We start from the raw sequence: 19,669 nt of genomic DNA on the forward strand, positions 1-19,669 counted from the left end.
TTTGTTTAGCTTCCTCACAGTTCTCCATTTTCTGTACTTATCGGAATACCACCTAAATAAGATTAAGCCTTTGTTCTATTTTAGGTATTTACATCTTGTAGTCAAAATGTAAACATGATAGTCAACTGAGTAAAAGATTGACTTCTAATACTTATCCTATCTATCTCATCTAGACAGGCTAGATTTTTGCAGAATTCAATTCCTGTCTAAGAAAGTGGGAGCTGGCCTGTGAAGATAAGTTTGTATGAAAAGGCTGTTTTCCATTAAATATATATTGAAAATAACTAAGTAAACATTATACAGTAAATAGTGAAATATCTGAAATTCAGTGAAATGTCTGAAATCTTCAAAATCTAGGAAATTTACTGTACAGGTACGAAATGGAAATTATATGCTAATTCTGTATAATGATAATGATTTTAGCATGAATTCAAATTTGCTGAGATATGTAGGGTATCTGAGGTGAAGAGATCGGGAGGCTACCCGAGAGAACCTAGCAATAATATCTAGATTGATAGCAAAGTGAAAGTCTTTCACTGGAGTCTTTTATTGGAGTGAAAGACCTCAGTCCTTGAAGACTGGCACAGTGATATTGTCTTACTCTCATAAACTCAGAAAATGGCCTGAAAGATCATGAAGGTGATTCTGTAAGTTTTGTGGACTACAGAGGTAGGTAGGTCAGGTCACTAAATAAGATCTGCAAAAAAGAGGCTTGTCCTGGAATTTACCAAGTTAAACAGATGCACAAAGTTACTTCGTATGCTACATCTAATGTTTTAGCAATAGTATTTTTGACAAGTAAATTAAATTAAACTTCTCTCCATATAGCCTCCCTGTTCCACATCTTGAAATTGCCAACACGTGCACTAGAATGTATAGAACATACAGGTTTTATCTAGCATTTAAGTAGTGTTACTTTCCCTATTGTCACTAGGGCTGCCCTTTGACAGGGAACAATTGCTGTTCTCGAACTGTCACAATAATGCAAATACCCCATATGCAGACACATGGGAATGTATATAGAATATGTAATCATAGTGCCTTTAAAGTGAATTGGAATAAAAATTGCATTGTAATAAAAGCTGTATATGTTTTAAGTGTTTAGTTAATTAAAAAATGTCAACATTAATTGCCTGTGGCAGCCTCCTAGAAAACCGCATTTGGTTAGTTATCCAAATATTAGGATATTAGGTCAGTTATTCATATTAGGTCAGTTATTCAATTATCCAAAAATATTCAATTCTCCTTGAGCAAATTGTGTCCGCCTCTGTCCAGAGGGTTGGTGGATTAATACTGTATTGTAAAGTGATGGAAATCAAATCAAACCTCATTCTTAAATAAAGACAGAATTTGTAAAAAAAAAAAAAAAAAAAAAAAAATCTCTTACATTAGCTCTGTAACCATAAAATCATTTCACTGTTTCCACTTGTTTTGAAAGCATTGTTACAAGATCAGAGAAAGTGTTAAAATTATAACATTTAAATTGGGGGCGGGGGAGGCAAATCTCCTTACCTTTTCCAATTTGGATAGAGCAAGAGAATAGCAGTCTTTGGCTCTGAACTGCATGAATCTCATATTGGCTGGGTGAGTTAGTTCTGTGATAATGCTTAGGCTTGAGAACAACCTGTGTTTTAAAAGAATGTAACAGTTATGCCTCTAATTATAACAATTCACAAATACAAGGCTTTACATAATGCTATAGCTTGTGCTCATGTCCATGCTTTTAATGAAGTGCCTGAAACCTGTGGTGGTTTTTGGCACGATGAAATGCTGGAATAATAGCAGAGGAAACTACAAAACACTGTCTGTAGAATTCACAAAGAAGCAAACATACACTCAGATGTTGAGCTTATAAAATATTTTAACGCTAGAAAGGAATAATTTAATTTCATTACCAGAGATTTTATTTAACAACTTCTAAAATGACACAAATCTGTAGGAAACAACAAAAAAATGTAAAATTATATCGCCTGCACTTAGCATCTCATTGCATGTAAACTACCATTTTATGAGAACTGGCTTATGTACTCTTTCAATTTGATTTTTTTTTTTTTAAAGCTCTGTTTATGTGCTCTGTGTCCACAGACTGAGCAACATAGATGAAAACTGACACTTCTTGGGAGTTCAGCAATTTAAATTGCTGAGAAAACGTATGCTTATGTATACTTATGTTCTCACTTTGAAATATTTACATATACAAAATATTTATCAGTTAATGCTAATTCAGGCTTCCAATAACAAAAAACTGTGAAGAAAGTTTAACTCTGATCTGGCTAAATTACACAGATTTTCATCAAGCAGACTAAAGAGCCCTTCCTGGGCACTCAGGGCTCTAAGAACTAGAAAGAAATTTGTAGTTTATGCTATGTAAACACTAACCAACTTGGAATAGAACTCAAGATTATTATTTGAGTATTTCATCTACAGATTAGTGTCAGAAAATGAGATGTGCATTTGTAATCTATTCTGCTGATCCTGAAAGTCCATATCTACACGTGACAATAGATAATTGTAGTACTAATGACACCATTAAAGTGGTTTCTGTTTAATTCAGATAAAAATTAAAGTGGTTTTCTTGAAAGCTGAATTTAGTAAGTTAGTGTCAAATGGAATCCAATGTACCTTTTTGCAAGTCTTTAGTCTTTTTCCCTCGTTTTTGTATGGAGGAACTTCACTGAAATGGCAATTCAAGCAGAGCCTAAATGTGGGGAAACGTATGTCAAAACTATCTGTCAGTACGTGTTAATGCCATCTTACTGCAATACATTTTCCTAGGTCTGTTGATGCCCAAATGTAGATTGGTAATGATCACATGATCCCAAACATGTTCTGAACATATGATCATATGATGGAAGAAATGCTAACCATTCTTTTGTTCCCAGTTATCATGTCCCTGTGAATAACCAAATATTAAATATGATCATGTAAGTAAAAATGGACTTGGCAAACTGGGTGAGAACGTGAATCACTTAACGGTGACTGTTTCTGTGCACTGTAGTTCTAAAGGCATTGTGCATGCTCAGGAATTTCTGTACCTTTTTAGCTCTTACACTCAGATTTTGATACAAACTCTGAGTGGTGCAGTATTGTTATATGAAGTCTACTTATGTCCTACTAGAGATGAAGCCCTTAGGGAATGGAGTCTACATACATAGATTAAATACATAACCACACTCTTGAGATGCAACTGTGATACACCTTTACTTGTACACTGTGTGCTATAAAAACCTGTGAAGTGCTCATGAAAATTGAAAAAAATCCTGATAATACCACACTTGTAGGTATGAACTTGTACTTATTAAGTAGCTTAACAAATGTGTTAAAGATCTGAGGAAGGAGAATAAATTTCCTCTGCATTAATTCTGTAGCATAGAATTGCTTAAGCTTCTGCTGGCTGGAAATTTTCTTGTATTGCTGTATTAGAGGACAGGCATTCATATTTGAAAGCTAACAATATAACATTTAGAACTAAGTAACAGGAATATAAAAGCCAATCTAATGCTAAAATAGAGACAACTTACAGGAAAAATGCAGGTTACTAGGTTTCTGTTAAAGATGGGTTTAGTTTATCACCAAGATATGAAAACTGATTCATATTATGAAATCAGTTTCAGACCTGGTATTGGTAAAATTAATTTTATTTATGAGTGCCTTTTAGCAGAATTAGGGGAAATGACTTTCCAGGTAGTCAGGGCCAGATTGCCTCTTGCCTGGGTGTAACGCACACTGCCCTCAAGCTTCAGCACTGGAGCAGGCTACTTCTGTGTAAAGATCCCTCTTTTCTATCCCATCCTGGTAAAAAAGGACTGGATGGGGCAGAGGAAGCCCTAATCAGCCTGATGGAAGACAGGGGTTGCTGTTGAACTGGTATTTGGGACTCAGACAAGCAAGAGATAGAACTTAGTTCTTTCCTGAACCAAAAATATAAACCGAGAAAACAACGTAATGCCATCATAACACCTTATTTGGTTTATCTATAAATTGCTGCTGACTGCTAGATGCCAACCAAACTATTGACTTGTTAGGTGTACTGCTGCCAATAGCCTTCTTGCAGTATTTGAAACATAGCCTTCAATATGTTAGCTAATAAAAACTTAAGAACAGAGCCTCCCAAACACCAACATTTAAACCCATTAATTAATAGAAAGCTAGAGTAAATGTAAACACTCCTTCTAGTACAGACCTACTGCCTGAGGAAACCCCCTGTTTTTCTGAGGTGGACTCATAACTGTCAACAGGGACTCAATGGTTGGCTTCATGTTTCTTATTAAAAAGTGAAAAGCATCTGTAGGTCACCATTCAAAACTAGTAATTTCTCCTTGTACTTTTAAACTATGCTACCTTGTTCTTTCCCATCCAGAGCATTAAAGATCCCCTTTCTTAGTCAGTGTGACCATTTGAGTCACACTTCTTTACTTCTTTTAACTGTAATTAAGTCAGATAAGCTAGTGTTGTGTCACAGTTTTAATTGGTGTGCAACTGTTTCTAGCCTTAAAGGTGCTAATAACCCTGTCATTATAAACAATGCATCTATCTTTGAGGTGTGTGGGAGGGAACTCTTCTGACAAAGTAAGATTATTAATTTATGTAAATCAGGGAATAATGTCAGAACAGATATTTGAGAACTGTCAACCTAGGCCAAACAGTACTGCAGCACGTTTACATTACCTTTTCAGACCTGTCCATAACCCATAGGGAGGTGAGCTGATTTGAGTCAATCAAATCAATCGTTTAGATTAGCCTGTATCTTCCAAATTATTTCACTTGGTGTGACTTTAAGTGGAATCTTCTTCATTGATGTGATATCTTTGAGAACATCGTGTATTAGCAAAACTCCAGTGGTTTAAAATCCTTTTTTAACACTACAGTCTCTGTTAAGTGCTGTTATTCTCCACCATGTCCAGCCTCTTCTTCATTAGTTTCTGATATTATTAGCTATTATTAAGTAATGAAAAACCTTTAAACATATTTTTTAAGTTCATTTACAAAGCTATTTACCGTGGTGCAATGAATGTAGTTTATTCTGTAGAACAGGTAAATGCTACTATCTTATGCCTCTTCCCAGAGCTTACTTATTTCTACAACTTTTACACAATATGAAAATGCGGTGAAATTATTGTACATGTTCTAGGTAAAAAAATAGAAAAAAATGCACTACTTGTGAAAATTTACAAAGTTTTCTGAAAAAGTATTGTTAATTCTTAAACCAAGATATTTATTCTGATTTCTTTTGATACTTGTAAAAAGTACCACGCAGTCTTCAAATTATACTGAACCGGATATATAGTTCATACATGAGTTAAAGCTGCCATCTAGTTGCAAGCACTGTGCAAGACAACTGAATGATTATATAGTAAGTTCTAGTTGGATACCTATGGTACATAGTGTACTACTATGATCTTTTTTTTTTTTTTTAGTATTTTTTGCAAGGTGGAACACAACTAACAGAAAAATCAACTGGTACTTTGTATGTTTTGGGTTTTTTTTTATTCAACTCATTTTTCTGTTTTATGTTTAGGGGTAAATATATTTCTGAAAAACTTAAGTGATATATGTCAAAACCTCAGTGAGATACACTAGCACAATATGGTTAAGAGTAGACTTGAATGATGCACAGATTAAGTTCAGTTATAGTTTCTAAATTAAATTTAGGTGTGATTATGAAACACACACACCTGTGCTAGTATTGGGTACAAATTCAAAAACTCAAAGTTAGAAAAAGACAAAACTGAAGTTTCTTGTGCAACAGATTTTGCTTCTTTTGAGCACATGCAGAAATGCTAACAGCGTTTAACTGCATTCTCATACACAGTTGCATTAAATAATATCTCTCCACTGAAATACTTGTGTTTTAATGAGCTTAGTTTTCTAAAACACTGACAGATTCAAAATACTTTTACTATGCACCCTCTCCAGTCTTATGTGTAGGTCTTGACACAGAAAAGGGCAGCAATATTGGATGATACTGAATCCTCTAGGGAAGGACTTAATTTTGTCCAGGTCTTACTAGAAAGAACAACAGGAAGTGCTAGTCTTAAGCCTCAAAGCAGGGAGGCATTTCATACTTGACTGTATAGTGTGTTTTGTTTCACATGGGGTGGTTTTCTGGGGAGGTTTGGGGGATGTGTGTGTGTGTGCGTGTTCGTTTTTTAAGCAAATAAGGACTTTCTTCCGTTTAATGGGACATGTATTTTGGTACTTGTTGAAACAAGATATTTAACACAAAATGAGGCTTTACTCAGGAGCGGTTCTCAAAGAACAGGAAATCTCAATTTGTTTTGCTCTTCATAGCACTGCTTTCACAGCCTTTTTACTAGACTGATCACTTTTTTTACTCTGTATTCAGTCATTTCTTGACTCTTAGTATGTTGTTATCATGTGATGTTGCATACCTGTGCCCAAAAAACCTAATTTTTGTTCAAAACTAAATATTCAAAATGTGAACACTTACTACTAATTTCATAGTGATGCATTGCTTACCTTTTAGAAGGATCTGCTTTTCATACTGGCCTTTAGCATTACTGTGAAAGACTGTTGCACTGAGGAAAAATTTCTTTTCTCAACTATCTTTGGTCCTAAGTCTTCAAGAGTAGCTTGCTTTTCCTTTCTGCAAACCTGACAGTTGACTTTTAAACTGATCATCTGGTTTTGAGATGCATAGAATTTCATCTGAGAGTTCAGGAGAATACCTCAGTACTCTGAATATATTGCTAAGCAGGGTGGGAAAAGGTTTGCCCATGTAAGAGAGAAATTTATATAAGGGAAAACTTAATTAGAAAAAAGAACAAAAAAATCATTTCTTATCTAAGTATGAAAGGCATTAAGTATTTCATGATTAATGAAGATGTATAGATAGATTGCACAAATGTCTTACCTAAAGAGTGTTTGAACATTTACAATAGTCTTAGCATCTGCCATATAGTCTTCCTCAGCACTCATTGTACTTTCTTTGTCCACCACCACCATATTAGCTGCAAAGGTGACCCCACATCTTAATAAGTCATCTAGGCTTTTGTGAAGAGAAAGAGGGAGAAAGAAACAAGCAACTTAAATATGGAACGCTTAAAATATTAGAGATGGTTGGAATTTGCAGATCCCCGGCTGAGTTGCTGGTTCCCTTCATGTCCATGTACATATCACAACTTCCAATATAATCTATATCAAGTATATAATCGCAATTAATTGATATAACAGAATATAGATAATTTTTTTCCTTGACATCATACAGAATGCACTTCAGTAGGTTGTTACAGTCCCTCTCCTTTTGCTAAACTGATAAATGTTTCAGCATTTTAAAACAAGCCTTTAATGGTTACTTGGAAAGACATGCTGTCTTTACATGCTGCAACAACTTGCTTCATTGCAGTTACTTTTGACAATAAATAGACCAAAATTCATGCTTTGGTTTGCTCTTTCCCCCAATTAAATTTCAATTTCAAAATGCTTATAAAGGTTCTGCCAGGACATCTAACGCATGCCTTCTGTAGGTTAATCTACGACTGTTCTCATGGTGCTTTTAGGAGCAGCTGTACATGAGAAAAAAACTTTGCACTCTACTGGACAGTGTTTCCTGTGAAGCCTGACCATTGAAAACACTCACAGACAAACTGAGTTACAGTTCCCATCATGCCTTATGGCTTTGTTTCCAAAAATGAATCATGTTTGTTGTTTTAACAATAATATTTTCCATAGAAAATAAACACCTTTTGAAAAGTTTAGAAAGAACTTCTCCGTAATGATAAAGACTGCTAGGAACCTAGCAATTTTTAAGTGAAAATAAGAAGAAAGGGTGAATTTCATGGTTTCCAAGGGAAGTTGCAAAACTGAATTTTTGTATCATTCTGTTTGCTTCCAAGATGAAAAGCTGTTTTGGCAGGCATTATAATTCCTTCTCATTTGGCAGTCTATAATATCAATTAAGTTTTAATTTTCCCGATACAGTTTTTCTTTTCAGCAATGATCTTCTTAGGTTCCTAAGTTTACATAACCTATTATAAATTCTTATTGAAATTTTGGATAAGGAAAACTCTATGAATTTGTAGTATTTATTTTTTATCTTATATGTGTTCTTCCAAAACAAATATATAATTATTCTTTAAACTGTGCAGTAACACTGGTGATTGATTACAAAAAAAGGAAAGGCTGTATTTTATATGATCTATATTAACAACTCCAGTGCACAAGTAGAACTCCAACCTTTATCTGAGTAATTTGTATTTCTGCTTTTTCAGTCTTTCAGCTGATCCCTGAAAATAGCAGCATATTCTGAAATACCCAGATTTTCTGCATTTCAGTGTTTCAGAAGCTCAACAACTATACTTATTTTAGCAGTTACATTCAACTGATTTTTGAATAATTAAAAAAAATACTCATTTAGAAGTATTATAATTCTATTTCTCAGGTACCTCTAGCTGTAGGTTTCTTAATACTGAATAGATTTCTACACAGCAGTGAAATCTGTTCAGTTACAGATCTCACATCATTTATACCTGAAGACTGTAGATTTCTACTAGTTGATGACATATTTTGATGAAGTTCATCCCAGCTATGAATTTTGGTAAAGCTATTTTTCTGCAGGCCATCCACTTCTAACAGAAAAGGGTGGTAAATGAGAGTGACTCCTTTCATGGTTTTCTCTCCAAGATGATGACATTTCATGCCAGGTGACCAAATGACAAATATATTAGATACTTAAAAGGTAGTAGGTGGTGCTTTGGGAATGTATTCTATACCTATTAAATAAGAAATGAAACTTCGCATATTTTACATTGTAGTTCTTAGCTAAAGATGATCAACTTTCATTAATTGTACATGATTTAAAAACACATTCAGGAAAACATGGGGAATAAATATGAACTGTATTTACTAAAGTCTTGTTATTGATGAAAACAGATATCAACCCCCGCCTCCCAATATGATTGGTTAGTGCATCAGGAATTAAAGCGATTGTATTGTCAGAAAAGATGCAGAAGTTCATGCTAGTATTACTGTAAACTGTAGAATTCTGTATAAACACTTATTTCAAAGACTATACACTTCAATTTTTTATGCATTCAGTTCTAAACAAAAGACCTTTGGGGGGGATTTAGTCATTTCCTTTTTGAAATAAACTTAGTAAATTTAATTAAAGTTTAATTTTCCATGTTAATAAAAACAAGTTAACATCTTTGGGTTATTAATTACTCAGATACGTTAAGTCAATTCAGTTATTCTGCTGGTATGAATTCTTTTTATAATTGTTGTTAAGAAAGTAGTAGATATTAACAACCTGAGACTCTGGTTTAGAGGAAGAAATGTAGAAAGTGAAAAACATTTCTGTAGATTCTTTGCAAATCTCACAATGACTATGATATCACCAAGGTAAATCTGTAACTGTATCACTATTAAAGCCCTTGTTACAACAGATTAAGAACACTGAATCTCCAGAATTCTCACTGAAAAACTGGATTCTGTTAATTCAGGGCAGGAAATGAGTTTTTTGATTTCTGTCTGGGGAATGAGTATGGGCTTGTAGCCCCAAACCAAAATCAGCTATGTAGCAAAGCAAACAATTTTCTTCTTTAAATTGACACTACACACAGGAGTTTACTAAAATGCTAATCAGCCCTTGCTTTTCTCTTGTTCCTGCCTGATTTTTAAATTAAATCTATGTTGCTAAACCTAGATATACAAATATGAATCAGCAGAGATGAAGACAGAAATGTAGGAGCAGGTGATATTTTAAGTAGTGGAAGATGAATACTGTTGGACACATTAAAGACTGTCAGTACTGTCTACGTTCTGTAGCTATGTTTACAAAACCCTAGTGAGTAAATCCAAACAAATTATAACTAAGTATAGAATGACATTAGAATCAGGGCTATAATCTGGCAATTTGTAGAAACATATTCATGTACCTAAATAGGTGTTAATCTTACGTTTTTGAAGATATTAACCTGTGTTCCCTGTCAATACTTTTCACTAATTATATCTTTTATAAGTTAGAAATTTGAAATCCCAAATTATAGCACACAGACAACAACCATGCATGCAAAAAGATCATCTTCAAATACAACACACACTTAAACATGCAATGACGATACACACAACAAACCACTGAGCACTACAAGGTTAAGTTTTCTAACAGTTATTTCACCTACTTGTCGATAGAGCCCACCATGTAGTAAACCATTGGAAACCAACAGATTGCATCCAGAAAATGCATATCTGGCCTAAGCAGCAGATGGGATTACAAAATGAAACACAGTATCACAACAGCAGCATCTCTTCTAAAATATTTCAATAAACTGGTAGCTTTTTTTAAAAAAACAACTTTTTAAAAATTTGGCAGTATAATATCACTTTAAACAGGAAGTAGGTTTGCAGAAAGCTGTGAATTGACGGTTTGCTGTGATCATAAAGAATGATCAGAATTAACATGCTTATATTAATAAATGCACCTCTTAAATCAGAAATTTTATGGCACAGTACAAAATGAACGCAATAATATAAGAATAAGATGTCAAAGACACACTACCAAGTTATACTCCAGTGCATGACTTAGGAGTATTTAAAATAAGCAGTGAGAATTTTCAATTAAAATGTGAAGTGGAAACCCAGTCATCATTTGGTTTTGGTGCCAACAGCTCCATTCAAGTCAATGAGACAGTCTTAGATGAAACCTTATTTTTAAAATGGAATGTGAAAAGTAAGATAGTGGTTTTGATTGCATTATTTCTTTAATCATAAATTTTATGGTGTTCCTTCTTACATACCAAGAAACATCACAAATCTTAAAAGCCACATGATATGTAGATATCAGAATAGGCATACTGTAATAAATTGCCTTGATAAATAAAGAAAATAGGAATATAACAACAAGGCACAGATATGTTCATCCAAGGTGGCTGAATTCCTAAGTCTGATGAAGTAAATTACAAAATTCCAATTGACTTGAACAGCAGCCTGAATTCTACCTCATGCATGCATGAAAAGCAGGCTGGCTTTTCAGCTAGCTTCTGTGGTCCCCTGAATGCTGGCATTTCAGAGGAGTCATTGCAAATGCTGTGTAGAGAGAGGCAACACTAAGGGTATTAGTTTAATTAGCAACTATATCTTTTTACTCTGTGCTGATAAAAAGTAGGTTTAGCCATAAATGTCACAACAGCATTAAATGTACACGCAGGCACTAAGCTGGAAAAGAGAACAAGCACTAGAGGGCACTGTATGCTCACATCTCTAATCTTAAAAAAGTCAAAAGTCAGAAGTCGGTTAGCCTAACTTAGGCTTTTACTGATTTGTGTGATTCGCTTTTTGCCATAACATGTACGTAAAAAAGCTTCTGTTTTGCAAACACAGGTGTATACAGCTTCACTAAAGAGCTGTCTGAGGAAAAAGCAGGACAACTCATAGCAGGCTTTTGTATAATAAACCACTTAAACTACAGCATATATATGCAAAGGGAAGTGTCGGCCTGGAGTCAGGACCTGTAAGAAATTTCTCCTGCTGTCATTTCTTTGAGTCATAGTTTGATCTAATTTTCTGTATATGGCTAACCTCCATTTTTGTGTCTTCCAAACTTATTTTAAGTACTTGAGCAGTACCAAAGTGTTGCACCAAAAAAAAAAAAAAGTGTGTTTCATTCATTGTCAGATTATAAATGAATCAATTGTGCCAGTGAAGAATTTGTCTGGAATTTTAAACAGCTAATGCAAGAAAGGCTAAGAATTCCAGTGATCTCCAGACAGATATGGTGTTAACAATATTGCAGGTTTTAATTTTCTTCCAAGACTTTATATAATTGTAGACAAAGTGTGTGTGTCTGGGGCGGAGGTGAGTGTCCTTCTGGCTTAAAGAACTGTTTACCTTAGAGTCTAAAATTATTAAAAATATACCTAACTAGTCCAGGCCACTAAGTGCCTTGTGTTAAGTAGGTTAGTGCTGTTTGAAGTGCTGTCATGTAGCTGTGAAACTGTTAGTTTGCTTTTTACACTGTTTATGAAGTTATTTAATTTTAGCAGTAATATTCACATTATTTTGGGTGTTTTTTATGAAATGCTTATGAAGAATAAGGATGTTTCACTCTACTATGGCTGTTTACAGTCCATAAAACGTCAATTTTGTATATGACTGTGAACACGGGGTATTATTTTTGTCACCAGCTTTTCTCAAAGATAAGTGTGCCATAATGTTTTTGATTTTAAGTTGGCCATATGTGACCATCTATTTAAGTAATGGTAAAATGAGTTTAAAATGTATCACAACAAAAAAAAAAATTAAAATCTACTTACGGGTTATCCAGGAGTAATACAATGGGATTTAATTCTTTCTTTGGTCGGTAATAAGCTCTGAGTGGAACAATAAAATTATATAAGCCATTTCCAGCAGTTTCTGCTGCAACTATAATCAATTTATTTTTGAATCCATAAGCTTTGGCGTCTTCATAGTAGTTATGTTGGCATCCCTAAAATCAAAATAAGAAAGAAGTTCAGTGGATATGAATAAAGAGTTTTAGCTGGTTTTAGCTGGTTAGCTGATTTAGCTGGTTTTAGCTGGACATTAAAGTGTTTTACCATTAGAAATAGAAAATTGTATCAGATGACCTGATATAGATCTGATTAGACGTAAACAAACGTTTGGTGACGAAAAGGATGAGAAAACATACAGCTTAGTGCTGAACAAACCTAATCTCTAAGCAGAAACCAGAATTTAACTCTGTTCAGATGCAAGAGACAAATGAGAATGCAGTTTTATCCAGTAACAGAAACTCCTTTTACCTTATCTAGTCTTAGACAACAGAATGGTACTTTTTCATGCAGAAGATGACAAAATGTGGGAGAGCTTCCAATATATGGAGAGTAAGGAGGATAGCCTTTGGCATACCTAGGAGAATAGAACAGACGTTTTTCAGTATAGCAGATTGCTGAAACACAGTTGACTATATATTTTATGGGATGTTTATACTTATCTCTAGGTTTTGCAGTTATCTGTAGACTAGCAGAGTCTATTAAATGGTAATTTAATAGGTAAATTAATAGGTAAATTAAATGAACTATGTTTAATAAGGATCAAAGGAATGTATTTTGCAGCTTTGACCAATTCGATACCATTTAGTGAAAGCTATCATGCTTTTGTGGACTAAAGGAATTTTGCTTGGGTTTTTTTGTATAGGCATCTTTGGAAATGGGCTGATGTATCACAGTGTGCTGTCCTAGTGTTTTGAACACATGTACTGGGAAACTTTTAAGGAATGAAAATAGAAATAATTGTGGTACTCTTCTTTCTCCACTTTTCTTTCAGACACTTACAAGAAATGAGTGAGGTTATTACCTTCTTGCTTTAATAACATATTTTCAACATGGTTGGAATAAATTTTAAATGACAAATCCTCTTGCTGAGGAGATGAAATTTCTAATTGGCCTTAGTTTTTAGTAAGAGGTCTTTTAAATCCTGGTATTTCAGTCTGCAGATTTAGGATAACTTGTTTATTATTTTTTTTCATTGGTGCTTTATGATTTTCCCTGGGGTTTCTCATGCTTGCCCCTGTTGGAGATGGGAAACTGTGCTAGCTGAGCCACTTGCTTAATTGTGTATTTCAGTTCTAACATCCCTGTCAGTAATCCCAATAAACATAATCACTTATCTGCAAGGCAGTTACAGGATTGAATCTTCTGTTTTTACCTGAGTAATGCATCATTACTTCCAGTAACATGCTAACAAGCATTTTAAATTAGATGTAATAATTTTGTCTTATACTGCTTTTTTTTGTCATTCCTACATCTGGAAGTCAGACACCTAGCCCCCCAGCATTCAATAAGCCTGTTGACTGATCTGATTATCACTGCATTCTCAGGACAAAAGTACTTATCAGTTTACAAATTAGTTGAGTCTTGTCTTTATAACTATAAAATGTAAGAAAAATGGTCATTAAAAATGCTATTAAAAAATAGCAATACACAACTAGATCTTTATAACTGAGTCTAGAAAATCTCCAGCAAATGGAGGTGTTAATCTGTTTGGGGTGTTTTTATTTCAAAATAGGCATGATGGCATTCTAACAGACAACAGCATTTCATAAAAGGAAATAATTCCATAATTGGCCTTTACGCTTGCTACAACTGCTTGGCTTGATCTGCATGTCAATAAATTATCCATGCCATTTACGTAATATTAGCTTTTCAAGTTATGTTGTTTATTTTATATTTAAAATATACATACTCTAAGCTTGCAGAGACTTCATCATCTGACGGGGTAGTTTCATCTTCTGACTGGTCGCTTAGCAGGTCACACGTCTGAAGTGAGGAAGAATCTGCAACCTCCAGAACAGGTGCTATACTGGGCCGTCTGCCCTCTTTACTTCCCTCAGAAGGAAGAGCTAGTGTAGGTCCGCTGGATGTTCGGCATCCTGTATCTTGTAAATCAATAGCCACTGTCCCTGAAGTAGCATTGAAAGCATTTTCTCAATGTGGTTGTCAAAACATTTGAATGAGATTCCCATATTTAGCTGGGATTACCTGACTACATAGCCAAAGACTGAAAGGAATACTATATAGATTGTGTTTGTTGCATTAAAATATAACAAATATTTAAACTATACCTGAGGAAACACTTTCCTGTGAAGTAGCACTTTTTCTGACTGCTAATACTTGTTAACTACCTTTTTAAAAATCATACCTTATATAATTAACCCATATATATATATATGCATTAACAACCTGTAGGTTTTTATTGAGCAAGGGCACTTTTTTAATTAAAGAAGCTTATGAAAACTTATTACAAACAACCAGTTATGAATGACAGAGAAATTACTTGTGATTTTTGCCCAATTGTTTTGCTTTGCATACATTTTATTATTACTTTTTTATGCAACAGTCTTAAGTGGTTTAATTCCATGTTGTCAAGTAAAAGAAAAACATAACCAAATACCAAATTCTGTGTGGGTTTTTTTTTTTAAATACAAGGGCACTGTTAAATATTTTTTTTCTTTCCACACAGTATTATAATTTTTTATATATTAATTTAAATTACAATTTTAGGAATACACTATGAAAAGCTTTAGAATGCACTATTCATTGAATAAGAATATGTTGTGAGGCTTTTTTTTTTTTTTTTTTTTACTTACCCATGCTAGCTATTATGCTGTGTACGGGTAATCTAGAAGCTCCATGACAAGATAGTTTTGATTCATGTTTTTTTCTATGCTTTTCTTGCTTCTTAAAAGCAGAATTCTCTTCTTTGGTAATATTTATATAAAAGCATATATCTGTAGAACTCATAATATATCGAGGACCTGGATTCAGCAAAATGTTTTTGTTATCTTCCTTTCTAACACCAATCAGACAGACTCCAAACCTTAATTAGAAAAGGAAAGGCATGGTTCATTTCACATAGTCCTGTATATACCAGAATTTCCAGTGTCAAAAATGAACTTCCAGCATATTTTTATATTTTGCAGATTATGACCATTTGCAGATTTTTGGATGACAAATATGCTTGAAAAATGTTATCTCCTAAATAGGCCACTTCTGATCAAGCAGTTTTTATGAGCTTATGGATCCCTAGGCATCTGAATCCAGCATTTTTCTTAATCCCCATAATATTCTTCTAATGCTGTTCCAGTTGATTTTTTTCTATCAGATGAATAGTCCCTTCTGGGAAAAATAAGAATGGATATATAATATGAAGAAGTATTCATCATGTTAAATTGTTCCATTATTCATATGTAATAGAAACCATTTTCAGAATTCATTTTTGTGATTCACTCCTAGAAATGTGTTTCATTAGTGAGAGAAAATAAGTAAAATATTTCTCTCACTTATTAAGCATGAGAATAAACTCAGTGTTCAGGGTTTGACATATGTTCGTATTGTTAAATATTTACGAATATACATGATGTTTGTATGTTCACCTAGCAGACAAGTACTGAATAGGTGATGCATGATCTGTAACCTAATAAGATATGTTAGCATCTAACAGAAAAAAATATGGTTTTATTTTGAACAATCACCACAATGTAGCATGTACCACCTTTAAATCGAACATTTTGCATAAAATGAACATGCCACAAAGGAAGCCAGTTTTCCAGCTGACTCCTAAATAAATAACAAAAAAATTAAACTAACGGCCTCCCATCTATCATTTTCTAGATTGTTTTGGACATCAAAAGGCACTGGTGTTCTCATATAACCTCTCTAAGGTGCAATTTTTTCTGGTTGTCAGGCTTATCCTATATATCTTTTATATTCTGTTCTCTCAGACGGAGCTGGCTTATACAGAACAAACATGAGCTTTTACCTGACCAGCTGTAACTTACAGAAAAATACCCATGAAATTTATTAGTGGCCAGATATTTAAACCCAGAAAGAGAGTAATGTGTAATACTGCACCTTTGAATGCAGAACTACGTTGCAGGCAAAGCAAATAATTATTTGTTTGAACTTTTAGTTGTTTATAGGAAAATAAACATACTTTTTATGTGCATGGAAAGAAGCATATGTGAAGCTTTTCCCCTCATACTCAGCAAAAAAAGTACTTTCTTCCAGGTTAATATGATACACTTCATTACCAGAGTATCTGCCATACATTTTCTGCCATTGTTCTGGTGATTGCTGACTCTCCCTGAAACATGTACAGATAAAGAGAATAATTTAAAACTTAATGTAAAATTCTTAGTAATCAGAACAGTGTTTCATGGCAATAGAATCTACAAATGTCTATTAAAAAGGTCCCATAGGCTAATCTGAAAGAAACATTTGAGATCAAAGCTTGGTAATACTGTAAGTACAGAGATTATTTTAATGAATTAAAGAGCATTTTCTGCTAAGTAATAGGCACATAAGATTATGTACTTTAATATCAAGAGACATATGGCTGAATTACTTTAAATTCACACCATAGTAAGTAGATTTATTGCAATATAAAGATGACAGGTGAAACCAACAGTATGCTCATTCTATACATAAAAACAGTCTCTTCAGATGCTCCATGGCAGATTGTCTGGTTCCTCTTCAAAGTAGGTAAAGAATCATTAAAAATAACTTATGTAGGAGAGACCCATGTGACTTTGGTCACTTTAACTGTAAGAAAGATTTTATTTTTTTTTTTCCTGCATTTGCTTATTGATTTTCTTCAGCATTTCCCCTATGGACATTTTAGTTACTGTGCCTTGTATACTATGACAAGTATATACCTTCTTTTCTCTAGTGTGAGAAAATAATTCCTTTAACCATATTAAGCATATCATCCTTTATATGCAGCTAATGTTCTTTTCCAAATGGACTGTTAGACTTGGGTCTTCTGTGAACTTCGTACTTTGCATTGTTTCATGGGGAAACAATGTTCTGTCTGCATGAGTTTTACTGGATATAACGGATGCATGTATACACACACATCTATATATATGTCGACAAGACATAAACGGACAAATGTGCTCTGTATTTTGCCACTTGGAGCCAAGATCTCAAGATACTAGCATATATTCTTTGTGTTCATTTATACATTGTCAATACCTTAACACAATTTCCGTTTTTCTTCAATTTACCATTCTTCTCCACCCTCAGAGAAGAAACATTTTGTTTCAAGATGGAAATAAGTAAACCACTTTTACTGCAACAGTATTAACAAACCGTGTGCTAGGCGTAAAATAGCAGAACTAGAAATGTAATTAGAAAAGAACATTTTTCCATATTTAACTTTTCCCCCTAAAATAAAATGTTCACCTGTTTAAAGTCTGCTTGGTTCCAGTTAGTTGTCTAAAAGCTTCCCATGGGGCTGTTCTGTAAAGATCACATTAAGTTTGAGTTAGAAAGGCTATTTTCTTCCAATATATTGTATCATAATACAAACCCTAAGAAAGTTCTATTAATAGTTTAGGTAACATTTAAAGATAAATATTAAGATTAATAATTAAGATCAATAATAAGATTATAAATAAGATTCAAGGTAGAATTTTGGTGTCTTACAGACTGAGGTTTTGAATTCCATAGCTGAGAAGATAATGAGATTATTTACATCTAGTTTGTTTAATCTGAAAAGTAGCATTAAAGACCAAAGCCAGTTCACATACACAGCAGCAAATATCCCCTTCATTTTAATAGTGAGTTAATCTGGCCAAAGTTGCTTAGAAAATGAACATTTTCCCCAATCTCCTCATGTATTTAATATTAGAAGATAAGGTGGTTTTAATTTATGTACATGTGTTTCTTTTTGTTTACTGTATTATCATTCTCATTAGGATAACAGAGAATAATATCTTCTCCTGTGTTCTGCTGCTACGTATTGCCTTCAACTTCCAGTAATTTGTCAGTGTACTTCTCTTCATGATTGTCAGAAATGAGCCTGTATTATTAACAGTGTCGCACTACTTCTTAATAAATATAGGAAACAGATTTCCTGTGGAATAGGTAGCACTTCATCTGTAAGAGTACAACACAAACAGTTGGGACAATATTTTATCGATGAACTATCAATGAACTGTTTAATTCCTTTAAAATATAAGTCACTTAGGTTAAGATCATAACTTCACTAACTTAACAAATGTTAGGAAGCTAGAATTTGAAAGTGGTCAGGTTTTGCCTTAATGAATGACTTTTCACCAGGGAAATGATAAAAAGTGAGAAATGTTCTGGTCAGTTCCCTGATAATCTCTTCTGGTTACATGCACCTAAATTACTGTGTAAAAAGACGACCAATTCTTTGTGGAATGGAAAGGCATAGGTACTCATTTGAATTTGGTTATCTGTGATAACTTGAACAAACATTTGTTCAACATCACAAAATATCTAGAAAAGCCAAAACAATTATTCTGATTTATAAATTAGTCAAATCAGTTTTATGTCTACTATACAATGACAACCTGTAGATGAAGCTCAAATACTAAACATATTTTGAAACCGGATTTCCCCTTGAAGACAATGAAGTGCAGAATAAATTGTTTTACCAGTACTGTTCAAACACTGAAGTCAGTACAAATCTGAAGAATGTAAGTTTAAAAGGAATTTTTCCTCTAAAACTAAAGTAAAACAAGTATAAGATTGGTAAAACCGGGACAATGAAGTGGTAATTCAGGAAAGAGAAATTATTTTCATATATTTAGATATTCTATATGATTTTTTTCAATTATGTGTGATTACTGTCCTTTGAATTTGAATATTATATTCAAGAAGCGCATACTTGTTAAAAATCAATGATTAAATCTCTAGTTGTTAAAGATCATCTTAACTAAACATTCGAGGACACACAACTTCCAGATTAAACATGGCCTGCATAACACTCTATTATATAAGCAAAAGTAAGCTCAAGTACATCATTACTTAATGTTTTTCATAGAATCATAGCATGTTTTGGGTTGGAAGGGACCCCTAGAGGTCATCTAGTCCAACCCCCCTGCAGGAGCAGGGACACCGCTAACTAGATCAGGCTGCTCAGAGCCCCGTCCAACCTGGTCTTGAATGTTTCCAGGGATGGGGCCTCCACTGCCTCTCTGGGCAACCTGTTCCAGTGTTTCACCACCCTCATTGTAAAGAATTTCTTCCTTATATCTAGTCTAAACCTACCCTGGTTTAGTTTAAAACCATTACCCCTTGTCTTGTCACTGCTGGCCCTACTAAAAAGATTTTCCCCGTCTTTCCTATAGGCCCCCTTTAGGTACTGAAAGGCCGCAATCAGGTCTCCCCGCAGCCTTCTCTTCTCC

General features: G+C 33.9%; 1 protein-coding gene across 1 annotated transcript in view; it reads right to left on the reverse strand.

Moving 5' to 3' along the window:
• Positions 1-19,669, reverse strand: part of KCNT2 (potassium sodium-activated channel subfamily T member 2) — a 130,860-nt gene that overhangs the window by 26,457 nt on the left and 84,734 nt on the right. Inside the window, exons 17-25 of the mRNA XM_035895824.1 lie at positions 17,697-17,753; positions 16,447-16,596; positions 15,101-15,330; positions 14,197-14,413; positions 12,756-12,861; positions 12,270-12,442; positions 10,140-10,211; positions 6,875-7,009; positions 1,513-1,624 (exon numbers count right to left, since the gene is read on the reverse strand). Of these exons, the coding sequence (XP_035751717.1) occupies positions 1,513-1,624; positions 6,875-7,009; positions 10,140-10,211; positions 12,270-12,442; positions 12,756-12,861; positions 14,197-14,413; positions 15,101-15,330; positions 16,447-16,596; positions 17,697-17,753 (1,252 nt within the window). The remainder of the gene's footprint in view (positions 1-1,512; positions 1,625-6,874; positions 7,010-10,139; positions 10,212-12,269; positions 12,443-12,755; positions 12,862-14,196; positions 14,414-15,100; positions 15,331-16,446; positions 16,597-17,696; positions 17,754-19,669) is intronic.

Source organism: Egretta garzetta, unplaced genomic scaffold (genome assembly GCF_000687185.1).
Source record: "Egretta garzetta isolate BGI_Z169 unplaced genomic scaffold, ASM68718v1 scaffold86, whole genome shotgun sequence".
Taxonomy (NCBI): domain Eukaryota; kingdom Metazoa; phylum Chordata; class Aves; order Pelecaniformes; family Ardeidae; genus Egretta; species Egretta garzetta.